This window comes from Cynara cardunculus (assembly GCF_001531365.2).
Source record: "Cynara cardunculus var. scolymus isolate 2C chromosome LG 1, CcrdV1, whole genome shotgun sequence".
Lineage (NCBI taxonomy): Eukaryota > Viridiplantae > Streptophyta > Magnoliopsida > Asterales > Asteraceae > Cynara > Cynara cardunculus.
The window spans coordinates 49,706,492-49,719,969 of NC_037528.1; the positions used below are offsets into that span (position 1 = coordinate 49,706,492).

Consider the following 13,478-nt stretch of genomic DNA (forward strand, 5'->3'; position numbering starts at 1 on the left):
AGAAGATCAGAGTCTCTGTGGACGACCAGAGCCTCTGGTCAAGCCTCTGGTTGTATTGACCAGAGCCCCTCTGGTTGTACACCATACTTATAAAATAACTCATCAAGGACCAGAGCCCCTCTGGTCTCTCTTCCAGAGCTTCTGGTTTCACTACCAGAGCCTCTGGTTGAACCAAACCATACTTATAAAATAATTCAATATTAAGGACCAGAACCCCTCTCGGCTCTCTTCCAGAGCTTCTGTATAACATAACTTGATACAAAGCTCTCTTGTAGAGCTTCTGTATAACACAACTTGATAAAGAGCTCTCATGTAGGGCTTCTGTATAACATAACTTGATACAAAACTCTCATGCAGAGCTTCTGACTAACATAACTTGACACAGAGCTCTTATGCAGAGTCTCTGTATGAACACCAAACTTGATACAGAGCTCTTATGCTGAGCTTATGTATAACATCCTTTAAAATGGTTTTTAAACAGAATACGATACAACGTCTTTACCAAATGAAATCTAAACTTTGAAATCGAACCCTAAAACACGAAGTTTGGAACGTGAGTCTTCTAGAGTTCTATACAGAGCCAAAGACACAACTAAACATTGTAACAACATAAATTTTGGTTGAATATTTACCTCTAAACGACGGAAAAGCAGGGGGTTCTTGCCTGGTCTTGAACTCCGGTTTTTCTCTCTCAAGCTCGATGATTTCATTCTTCTTTTAAAAGAATAGCGACCCTAAACCAGTGCCCACAATTTATACTCAAACGATTTGGCCTATTAGTTGACCAAATCAGCCAAATCGCGAGTTTTAGGCTGTGAAACTGCTTTCTCCACAGCCTGCAAACATGCAGGTCACAGTTTCCTCATATGAACCAGGCACCGCCTGTTCCTCTTCTGCCTCTCCCAACGTTGACAGCAGGCCCCCCTCTAAATAGAGCCTTCAGACATTGGTCAAGAATAAGAAAAATGAATTTAACTTTAATGTATATTCCTTTTTTACCGTCATTTTATTATTCGTTTAAATCCCTAAAATTCTTGAAATCTTTTGGGTTTTACACTTTACGCATAAAAAATAGTTTTTTTGAGTTTTTGTCAAATGCTTTATAATATAGTATAAATTATTTTTTTTTATAATTTGATTTAAGTTTAATAATGAAATAATTTATTTTTGATTTAATAATATAACATTTTATAAAGATAATAATTAAGTATTATGTTAGAACTCAATGATATCCTAATTATATTTTATATTTAAAATGAGATGTTTATCCTGTATTTGATTGTGTTAATTTGCATTTAGTTACACGAATTCATATACGGAGCTTTAATAAGTTGTACATACGCACAATTTACTTGTAATATTGAGTTTTAAGTAATATGCATTAATAAACAGTACTTTAAGCATAAAAAAATGGTTTTTAAGAGTTTTTGTCAAATGATTTATAATATAAAATATAATTTATATATATAAAATTTAATTTAAGTTTAATAATAAAACAATTTATTTTTGGTTTAATATTATAAATTTTATAAAGATAATAATTAAGTATTCTGTTAGAATTTAATGATTATACTAATTATATTTTAGATTTTTTTTTTATTTAAAATGAGATGTCTATCATGTATTTGATTGTGTTTATCTGCAGTTAGTTACACGAATTCAGATATGAGATGAAATCGAAATCGTTTAGGGATGAACGGGTTTAAGAGTTTTTAAAAGTTTTAAGAGTTTTTAAGAGTTTTAGCCAAATGTTTTATAAGATAGTATAGATATTTCATTCAAAAATAAAAACATTATTGCTTTCTTAAAATCATATAAAATCGTACTATATCGATAGAGACAGAGAATAAAAACTAAACATTAAAATGAATATTTATTTCGCTGCATTACACGAATACATTTCTAGTGATATTTAATTTATTCAACGTAACAACCGAATAATAATTTCATTCTTGACCGAACAGCCCCTTAAATCGACATGGGGGCTTTTTTTTTCGCCTTAAGCATACTGGCACTGTTCTCCGTACCAACGGCGATAAGGATAGTGACTCGGGGACGGGATCCTGCCTAGGCATGGCAACGGGGCGGGGATGGGGCGAGTTTTGTAATCCCCGGTCCGGCCCCGGTTTGTAATACCGTCCCCCAGACCCGGCCGGTACGGAGATTATCATCTCGTCCCCGGTCAAATTCTAGCAATCCTCAGTAAACCCCGATCAATCCCCGGTCAAAACCGGGTAAAAAATATGCTTTAGTTTGATTATACCGGGGATCCCGGCCCCGACCCCGGCCCCGTTTTGAGTAACATTCCCCGTTCCCGGCCTTGTCCCCGATTTGAGTCTACCGAAGATCCCCGGCCCCAGGACCCGTTTTAACGGGGAATCTTGTCCCGATTCGGATCGGGTGAACCGGTTCCCGCCGGATCGGGTCAAATCACCATCCGTAATCCCGCCCCTTGCAATCCCTACAAAAAGCATGTCATAAACCACAAACTCTTTCAGGTTTTACAGGTCTCGAGTTCTGTTGCCGCCGAAACATATTGTCATCGTCACCGGAGCTTTTCATCAAAATCTATCTGACAACCGCTGCAACAAAACTCATATTTCTTAGTCTCTTAAAAGTATGAGGGTTAAGGTTATGTCTCGTTCTGCAGATGAATTCACACGCGAGCGGAGTAATGATCTTCAGGTAATTTTCTTTCAATGTCTGTTTGTTTTCTGGAAAAATGGCAAATGCCTACGATTTACAACAAAATCTCGTTTGAATTTGCATACGGGATGCATGTGGGTTGACATCAAAATTCAAGTTTAGGTTTTCATTTTAGTACAAGGGGAGTGTATATATTTCATTGATGTTTATTTCAATTTCTRTTGTATCAGAGGGTTTCTCGAAACTATGACCCAAATCTTCGTACTCAAGAAAAGGCTGTGGAGTATGTTAGAGCCCTTAATGCCTCTAAATTAGATAAGGTCATGCTTTATTCCATAACTACTTGCTTTTGCTCTATAACTAATTGATTTATTGTAGTTTGAAATACATCTTTTTTGTTATTGATTTATGGTTGAGATTAATTTTGTCATCATAGGTATTTGCAAGACCATTTATTGGAGCCATGGATGGGCATATAGACGCCATATCGTGTATGGCGAAAAACCCTAGTCACTTGAAAGGTTTATTTTCTGGTTCTATGGATGGAGGTATGCTTCAGTCACCATTGTCTTGGCATTCAATTTTCTTGTATTAACAAAAAGTTGAAACACTAGTCACCAACACCAACTAAATCTTTTGGTCAGTTTGATAACAGAAATTTTATTTATCATGCCATGATCGCTTGTTGTTTTCTATGTGGAACTAGATTAAGGGGCCGTTTACCCAAACGCTTACCTGATAAGTGCTTACCAATAAAAGTCAATACTTCCACTTACTTTACCGGGTTAGATTCTAGTATCAAAACAGCATCTTAGGCAACAAATTACCCGGAAAGCACTACCTTGGTAAGAGTCGTCAACCTCGCTGGGTAAGACTCAATGCTTGCCATCTCTCTTACCGGTAAGATTTTTGGTTCTTGCCATGCTCATTCGGTAAAGTGAGTGACCCGCTAAGCCTTAGTAAGTGTTTAGTAAATGACCCCTAAGTTTGTTTAGTACCCGCGTAGAAAATAAAATTTTAGACAACCACCTTCTTCTACCTTGAGTATGTACGACCAATTCATTCATATTTCACCTGAAACCTCCTTAACCACATCAGTAGTAAAAGATAGTCTGAATCGACAACTAAATCTATGCAAATAAAGTTGTCAATATGGGCATCCTTTGCTTCCTACCTCTTGGCCCTTTTTGTGGATTTTTCACTAGAAATTTTTGTTAGTGGTGCCAATTAAAGGCACTTTAGAGTCACCCTTAAACATGACAAATAAAGTTGCCGAAATGATTTTCTATTCACCATTATTAAAATCCACTCCTTATGAGGAAAAAAGTTTGAGGATTCACTTCAATTGATGCTCTAAAGGATTTGAAAAACCATGATAGCAACACCTTTAAAAATTTTAATTCTTTTTTCACATTATGCACAAAATATTTAAACATTCCAATATAAGACGTTGTGCTGCAATGTTGTGATGAACGTAAGAGTAGTGACGAACCCAGTGGTCATTTCTGTATGAGAAGCTTATGAGTTAATGGCTGGTTTGAAAGTCACGTGGTGGCATAGATTTTTCTTTGAACTTCATTCAGTAAGTAGGAATATTTTGAAGCAACAAGTTTTATGATTATATGTCTGTAATAACTAAACATGTTCTTAAATGCGCAATTTGTGTTTCTTTGCAGATATTCGTCTATGGGATATTGCTTCAAGGTAATACTTTAGAGTCTATTGACCATTTAGTTATTCTACTTTACTTTTAATTTTATGTTGTGCATTATTTCTCTAACCCCAATAGACAGGATTCTGGAAGTTGGGACATATTGGGGCATATAAAGAAAGTTCTTTTTTTGTTAATTATATTGGAACATGTTATACGTTTTTAGAGAAAAATACTAGTCTCAATAAAACTTAAATTTCATTTTAACTAATTATATAGAACACTTATTCATAATTTGGTACATGAAATACATAAATGGAATCTGATCAATTTGGTGTTTCTTGAGAAGAGGTCGTTGATTTCTTTGGTGTTGATTATGGTTGTAGAAAAACAGTATGTCAATATCCTGGTCACCAAGGTGCTGTACGTGGTTTGACAGTATCTACAGATGGACGCATACTTGTGTCATGTGGAAGTGATTGCACGTAAGGCCAAAATTCTTTGATGTTAGACTTCTTATTGCAGCAATTTATAATCAGACACGTGAAAAATAGTTTTAATCTACGTGTCTTTACTTGATCGAATCAGTGTTAGACTATGGAGGGTTCCTCTTGCAAGTGGAATCGAGTCAAATAACTCATCTGATAGCTCAGATAAGGTCAGGGATAACCTACTTTCATATATTGATTAATGATCTCATGGTTTCTTAATTTTCATTCTCATCGTAACATGCTTTTACAATTTGCTTTCTGTGATCGCAGTTATTGGCATCCTATGTTTGGAAAAATGCTTTCTGGTAAGTTTACTAGTGTAAACTTCTTGCTTCTTTATGTCTTAATTTTACTTCCCAACGAAGCCACATTTGCAAGTTCACATCGGAAAGGAACCTAAAGTTGATTAGGAACCCCGGAACCGCCTAAAGCACGACACGTGGCATATTAATCAAGATTATGGACTTGTTATTCTTTATGAATGCTGTAGCATATTCATCATAAATGGGTGATTCATAATGAATAACACGTCCATATTCATCATGAATGTGCGAGTCATGATGAATAACACTTCCATATTCATCATGTGTTATTCATGATGAATATTCATCCTGAAGAGAGACACGCGGGGTGTTGTAGGCAGTTCCTAGTCAATTTTGGGTTCACGAAACTTTCCTCTTCATCGGAATATGTTATGTTGATTTTTTTTTTCATTAAATGGAATTGGGAGGGGGTGGGGAGTTTGTATGCAATCATGATATATTGACTCCTTGTTGATTGGGGTCCTTGCGTCTTCCACACAAACTGATAAGGGAAGCTTAACTTGGACGTTAGGATTTTATGGTTTTTTTTATCCTATTAAGCATTTTGAACAGATCCTCCAAAATGGAGATTTATCATGCTTTTTTTGCTTGAACAAGTTCTCTAAAAGTTCCTCCAAAATGGAGAAATTAGGAGAGAATCTAAAAATCTTCAAATTTGGAGAACTCTCCAAAATTTATTGTGAAGAGAGAGAAATGTATGTTTTATTGTTTCCACCAATGAACATAAAAATATTATCATGTTATATAAATTTATTTGAATGTTTTTTGGGATATTGAATACATCGAATATTTCAATAAATATAATTAATGTTGAAATCTTCAAAATGGAGAAACTGTTGAAATTGAATGTAATTTTTTTTTTGAAGATTTTACTTTTTTGTGTCAACATTTTGGAGATGCTCTCTAAAATATATTTTATTCATCGAATAGCTCCCTTGTACTTATGAGCTTTAAGTTAACCAAGGCTTGCCATTCTCCAGGGCTGTGGACCATCAGTGGGAAGGTGACCTTTTTGCCACGGCTGGTGCTCAAGTTGATATATGGGACCACAATAGGTAATGATCCAGACTTGGTTCAGACATCTAATACAAGATTTATGGTTTTCTGTGTTTAATTGTCTTACATATATAGGTCGGTGCCAGTTAACAGTTTCGAATGGGGAAATGACACGGTAATTTCTGTTCGTTTTAATCCTGGTGAGCCAAATATCTTGGCGACATCTGGCAGGTATGAAACGTCTTGGTGATTTGCACACGTCTGTTATGAGGTTGATTTTTACTTTCTTTGGATGTAATTGCATAATTTATGTATAATTATCTCATGTGGGGTGTGCTTTATTAGTATACTAATCGGCTTCCAAAATTGTTGTCTGATGAGCGAGATAGGTATATATATATATATATATATATATAATGTTCTGTCATCGTGTAATTGACTGTATACTTTTACCTCTATTTTCAAATTTCAATTCACCAACTACGATTATTTAGTTGTTGCTAGTGTTGTTTTAATGTCTTGTATCCAAGCTTACAAAAATTTACTCATCTGAAAGAGACTTGATAAGTATTCATATATCAAAACTTTTCCCTGGTGACTTCTTCAAGTTATGAAATGAGCAGCAGCCACTTTTGTGTGACACATACACTATTCGGCAAGTCAAGCATGCCTACCTGCTCAATATCTCTCTCAGTAGATTTGCTTGCCACAACAACAGGATGGGCAGTTTCGCTACCCACTGGGGTTTTTCTCCCCGCTCCAACTTCAGATTCTCGAAAATCATCCCCGGTTCTATGATTTAAGGTTAGGAGTTTCATTCTTAGCAAGATCCCCAGCTATTGAATCTGTTGTCGTCGGCGGGGCTACTTCTTCTTCTTTCGAAATGAGAAGAATAACATAGTCAAAGCAGGCCAAGTCGGTAGCCTTTTCTGAAACTATGTTGTGCTGTTAGGCTCATGCATGAGGTTGGCCCATGCGTGTATACAATAAGGAAAATTTATAGTTCAAAAATTCTAAATAGAGATTAGGAAGGTTTATGTTTAGGAAACTCTATAAATAGGTACTAGGAGCTGTTGATGATTATGTTTAATTTGTTTGAGGATTATGTTAATAATTAGATTTGCAGTATCTTGGCTGTTACCATGTACAGTATTCTTGCTTCGTAACTGTTGTACATGCTATTTATCTATTGTGGATCTCACTTTGTTAGGCTTTTCAAATGTCTTTTGCGTTGTCAATGGTTTTTAGATGCCTCCATATCTGCAGATTCTCTGTGTACTATGTATGTTGTGGTACCATTTCCCCACCTTTTTCCCTAAGTTTTTTGTTTATTTTTCTGTGTAGTGATCGGAGCATAACACTTTATGACCTACGAACTTCATCGCCAGCAAGAAAACTTATCATGCGGGTATGTATCCAAAGATGGTACCTTAAATCCTGAATCTCTATTTATTTTTTCCTTATCTTGGTGTTCCTTGATTGACTCGAACATTACTTGGTAGTTGATTGTTCATTTATGTGCTTGTGTCTGTGTGCATATATATATATATATATATATATATATATATATATATATATATATAATTTGGAGAGGTTCACTTGAGAAGTGGTAAGTATTTGAGAAGTAAAGAAGTGATCCTAACCCTTCATCTGGTCAATATTTGTGACTGACTGTGAAGCACCAGATAGTTATTTGCATGGGTATGCAGAAGATAGCGGGGTAGTTTCCTAACTTCTACAAATAAGGCGGCAAACGGGTCCATGTGTGAACCCGTATGATTCACATATGAACTATATGTTCATATGTGAATCAGTTAATTAGTTTATATGTGAATCACACGGGTTCATATGTGAATCAATTAATTAGTTTATACGTGAATACGTTAAAATAGCTCATATATGAATTAGACGGGTTCACATATGAACATATAGTTCATATGTTCATATGTGAATAACTGCCTATTTGTAAAAGTTATGAAACTACCCCCTCTATTTTTTGCATGGCCACAAATTTTGACCAGTCAAATCCGATCTTGACCGTATGAAGGGCTAGGATTGCTTCTTTACTTATCAAAATAACCTATGGCTATATGTATGCATGTATATGTGTGCGTGTGTGTATATATAATATAGGCAAAGGATCGTCTGAGGAGAGTTAAGGTGAGAAGCGTAAGAAGTGATCTGGACCCTTGATCACCTTTAATCTCAAACCCACCACATGAATCGCGCTTGACACGGGGACTAATCTAGTGCATCTCATCCTAATGTGCATCCAAGGGTGGAGATTCCCCTTTACGCTTCTCACTGTAACTCTCCTTCCTACCGGAACCCAACCATATATATATATATATATGTATGTATATATCTCGACAAAAGTGAAATGAAAATCTGTGGGATGATTCAGAAGATACTAGCACTGATCAATAAAAAGAACAACTCTTGTTTATTTCATGGCTCTTCGTGCATTATGTTCATAGTTATCCCAATAATATTGTATATATTTTGCCAAATAACTAAAACGTGAATTGCTCTACATAACTTTTTTTTTCCCAAAAGCAAACCAAACTGACCTATATCTGACTCGAAAGTGAGGTCTTTGTTTTTTTTTTTTTTTTTTTTGGGGGGGGGGGGTAAAGGTGTAAGCATACCGGACCTCTGACCTCTACTTCAAAAGAGTAGAGCGGCTGTTTCTGTTGAGACCCTTGGCTTGTGCAAGAGTGAGCAAACGGTTAGAAAAGATAAATACTAGAATTAGGTGCGCGAAATACGAGAAAAGTAAGTGAGAAAGTAACAATAAGGTACAAAGAGATCGTAGGAAAAGACAAGGAAATAAAAACTCACACCAAGCAAATAAGGCCAAAAACACATTCTAGCCTATACTGCCATTCTTGTACCCCCAACTTATGCATCATCTCTTATGCCTCCCTAGCCTAAGCAAGTTACTCTGTCTCCGAGTACACCTATCAGAGGGCATGTCTTTGGAAATGTCTATGGCCCTTTAGAATGCCTTAGCTTTCTTGACAAAATTTCTTCTTTGCAACCAGCGCTTCTCTGGTTCAATGCCATTACTTGGTTATTATAGACCAAGTCTTTTTTTTTTTCAACCAGAGCCTCTGGTTCTATAGACCAGAGCCTCTGGCCTCCATCCTACTTACATTACTCTTTTCTTTCAACCAGCGCCTCTGGTTCTAAAGACCAGAGCCTCTGGCTTTATTTTCTTTGACCCATTACCTTCCTCATTTCATCTTGAATTCAATTTCTTCATCCTTCATGACTAGCGCCTCTGGTTCTAAAGACCAGAGCCTCTGGATTCCATGTCTTTGCGACCAGAGCTCCTCTGGTCTCAAAGACTCATTTCTTTTCAACTTCATTCTCATCCTTAAGCTTATTTCTTTCATTTTTTCATCACCATTCATAACCAGCGCCTCTGGTCAACCATAATCTAAACTCCTCATGGTTTCAAGGGGGAGTTTTTCCATTTTCTTTCATATTCCCATGCATCCTTTGAGGGGGAGCAACAGTTTACATTAGTAAACTTGCATTTTCCATCCAGAGCCTCTGGTTCTACTATCCAGCGCCTCTGGTCCCATAAAATGCTATATATCATTATACTACCAGACCTCCTCTGGCTTTATAAAATGACTTGACATACTTTCATGGAGCCTTTGATTTGACAATTAAAGCCTCCACAACATGTCAATCCAACATCCCTAGTCTTCATCGACTTTCCAACCAGAAACTCCTCTGGTTCCACACCCATATGTCATGTATGACCAGAGCCCCTCTGGTTCCATGAAAATACATTTTTTTCCCTCAAACTCATCTTAATTGAAAACAATTTTCAAGATGGTACAAAATTGCAGCTTTTGTGACTAAAAACTATTCCATCAGTTTTTAGAAGACCAAAACTACGTAATTCGTATTACTCTTCCAATTAGATGAGATTTTAAATTCCATTTTTTTAAACATCTTTACCAAGTTACTATTTGGAATGCCTTTTCATTTCAAATATCTCATGACGTCACTAAAACCACGCGCCTGACACCAAACAGGCTGCCCCCTTTTGCCGTTTCATTATTTTTCACTCCCAAATCCCATCTTGACACGTGTCCACCTTCATTTATGGCACGTACTATCACGACGGCTCACGTTCCTCCAATCCCATCACCCAACACCAATCCCGCCACTTTTCTCATGATTATTTCCTTATAATAATCAAGAAAACGTTTCACCTCTACCCCCCCACCCCCCAACCCACCTCATCCACCCACCTATAAATACCCATCTTCTCCACCATTATCTTCTTTACGCTTCCAAAATCTGCAACCAGCTTTTGACGAACACAACCTGCAACTTGCATAGAAATGGCATCCTCCGCTTCACACGACTCTAACAACAACGATAGCCGCATCCAATCTACGGGAGCCGACAGTCGAGTTATCGTCTTCCTCCCCATGAAACCAAATAACCATATGATCGAACTCCGCTGCAATCTCTATGACGACAGGTTTGGCATTATGATTGAGTTCTTTAAGAACTGCATTCTACTACCTGCTCTCACACTAGTCAACCCCAAAGTCCCGTTACGATACGTTCAACAATACTGGCAAACCTGTGTGTTTGACCCTGCCAGTCACGGAATAATGGGAGACGTAGACGCACCAAACGATATGATTTGCTCAGTAAAAATTTCACGGGCAAAAATATCCAAGGTGTTGTGCATTCCTACACGACGAGAGCTTGAGATCGAACAGTATGCAGAACCACCTTCCTCCGAGGACATTCTCCGGTTCGTGAGGATGCTAGGCTACAACAGGGAAATCAGGAACATCTCGGATTTCAAAAGACAATTCCTCCCACCAATGTGGAATTTGTTCTTTTCAATCCTCAACCGGTCTCTCACCTGCAAGTTGGGCTCCCTCGATCAAGGAAATCTGAACATTATGACCATCATGTATGGTCTCTTCTTCAACCTCAACCTCGATTACGCCCTCCTCATCTACACCGAGATCCACGCGGCCGTGCTCAAAAAGTGTAAACTTCAAGCCGCAGGAAAACCCTTGTCCGCTGTCCTCTTCCCTCGCTTCCTTGCTCTCATTATTGGGGATGCAATGAGGCTACATAACCTACCCGCCAAAGAGCCATATACCCCGGTCTACAAGATGCACGAACATCGCCTAACCCTTTCGAAGGAAGGATACAGCATCGACAGACCACTGTCAAGGGCTATGCTTACTGTCATTCCGGAGCACACAGAGCCGTCCTTTCCACCTCACGAGGGAGCACCTGCATCATCTTCATCGGATGATGAAGATGAAGATGATGATGATGATGATGCTAGTGCTTCCCCCGGTCGACATATTTCCCTCCCCACTTCCCAAAGGGTACCCACATCTGCTATCCCTGGCGATCAAAGCCAAAGGGATATTGAAACAGGACTCCCCGGTCCCACCCTCACCCCTGCTAGCGATCCAGAGGCCATCCTTCGGGCCTCTGGAGATGAACACGCCGAGGAACCCCATCTCCCGTCACCTCCCTTTCAAAAGAGAGGTGATGAAGAAACAAGCGTCCCTTCGCCTCAGGACTCGACACTACCCATCACACACACAGAGGCATTTGTTGCCTCTGCTGTTGAACCCCTCGATCGTTCAGAGCGATCTTCATTTCGTGCACCCCTTCTCTCGATATTTGATCTATTGAAGGGGACACATCTGATTCACTTACTCAGCCTCTGAAGCTGAGGAAGTGGAAGAAGATGTTTCAACATCACGAGATAGTTCTTCTCTCGAAGGCTATCAAGGACATGATGGAAGTCCTTCGCGGCCTACCTTTACACAAGGCCAAGAAGGCGCCTCAGGAACAGAGGCACAACCTGCAACATCCGTTGTTGCAGGGGTTACCCCACTTGCATAAATTGTCACTAAGGCTGAGTTCCAGGCCTTTGTTGATAAAGTGATGCGGTCCTTGGAAGACCTTGAACTTCTCATCCAAGGGCTTGTGGACAGCCACCCTTCCCCCGACACCACAAACATTCCACAAGTTCTTGCGGTAATCCAACGCCAATTTACCCAACTTGAAACCCAAACCCAAACCAATTCCTCCCGCCTCCAAATGCTTCAAAAGATTGTCACCCAACACCAAAACACCAACTCCTCCCTCGCCACCCAACGACACCAATCCCTCATCGAATCCATCATCACCCTCACGGCTCAGCAAACTGAGACCGATGAAAACCTTACCTATATCATTTCCCAACTACAGACCCTCATCCGCAACCTTCATCAACTACCAGCTTCCATCACCTCCCAAATTCCCCAACCTCACCAACCCTCCACTTCATCAGTCGATGGAACCCTTGCCACTCTCACCCAACAAATCACCTCTATCCAAGACACCCTCACCCAACTCCCCGCTGCCATCCTCGCCCAATACCTCAACCCACTCCACCACCTCCTCCCTCTGCAGGACCTTCTTTCGAAGAAGCCTTTTCTACCTTCACTGCAGAGGTGAGAAACTTAATCACCAACCTTCCCATTCCACCACCCTCTTCCACCTCAACCATGCCACCACACCCTCCAGCCTCCACCTCCTCAACAGAGTTCGCCACCAGGGCGGACATGCAAGCTCTGTCAAGAGCACTGGTCTCCTCCTTCAACGAGATCAGTGCAAAGTTCGTTCATCDGGCCATCCATCCAACAAGGGCTCTTACTCAAACGTTGGCCGATGAACAACGACGCACCACATCCCTCCTCCAGACTATGGAGGCTAGCCGACGACAGGCTRCCCTGAAGGCGTATMTTAYGTCCYTCAGGAAAGAAAGRAAGAAGAAGAGGTCCCATGCCTCATGCTCGAGCAGCCGACCGCAGAAACGAAGAAGACACGATGACCAAGACCCCGATGATCAAGGCCTTGGCCCTCGTGAGGGGGAGACAACGGCGGCTGCACATGCMACACAATCCGCTGCACCACAACCATCATCCACTCAACCACAACCCCCAACCGATCCCATCGAGTTGAGCTCTTCAACCGATGAAGAACCCACTACCCCTCCAACACAAAAAAACCTACCCTTAACCCATTCACCACCAACACAAACAAACCTACCCTTAACCCTTTCACCATCAACACAAACAAACCTACCCTTAACCCCTTCACCAACACCTCGCACAACTCAACCATTCCTCATCTCCACATTACTAGAACCCACAAACCAATCTACTTCACCCACATTACCAGAACCCACAAACCAACCTACTTCACCCACATTAACAGAACCCTCAAACCAACCAACTTCACCCACACAATCAGAGCCCACAACAACCCAACAACCAGAACCTATAACTACCCTTTCTTCATCACCCCAACAACCAA

General features: G+C 39.6%; 1 protein-coding gene across 1 annotated transcript in view; it reads left to right on the forward strand.

Annotated features, from left to right (window-relative positions):
* The first annotated feature begins 2,496 nt into the window (after window positions 1-2,496).
* LOC112515188 (DDB1- and CUL4-associated factor 13-like) overlaps window positions 2,497-13,478 on the forward strand; it is a 19,418-nt gene continuing 8,436 nt past the window's right edge. Inside the window, exons 1-10 of the mRNA XM_025121863.1 lie at window positions 2,497-2,685; window positions 2,877-2,966; window positions 3,083-3,194; window positions 4,323-4,350; window positions 4,684-4,782; window positions 4,886-4,955; window positions 5,059-5,093; window positions 6,092-6,166; window positions 6,243-6,338; window positions 7,452-7,515. Of these exons, the coding sequence (XP_024977631.1) occupies window positions 2,620-2,685; window positions 2,877-2,966; window positions 3,083-3,194; window positions 4,323-4,350; window positions 4,684-4,782; window positions 4,886-4,955; window positions 5,059-5,093; window positions 6,092-6,166; window positions 6,243-6,338; window positions 7,452-7,515 (735 nt within the window). The 5' untranslated portion in view covers window positions 2,497-2,619. The remainder of the gene's footprint in view (window positions 2,686-2,876; window positions 2,967-3,082; window positions 3,195-4,322; window positions 4,351-4,683; window positions 4,783-4,885; window positions 4,956-5,058; window positions 5,094-6,091; window positions 6,167-6,242; window positions 6,339-7,451; window positions 7,516-13,478) is intronic.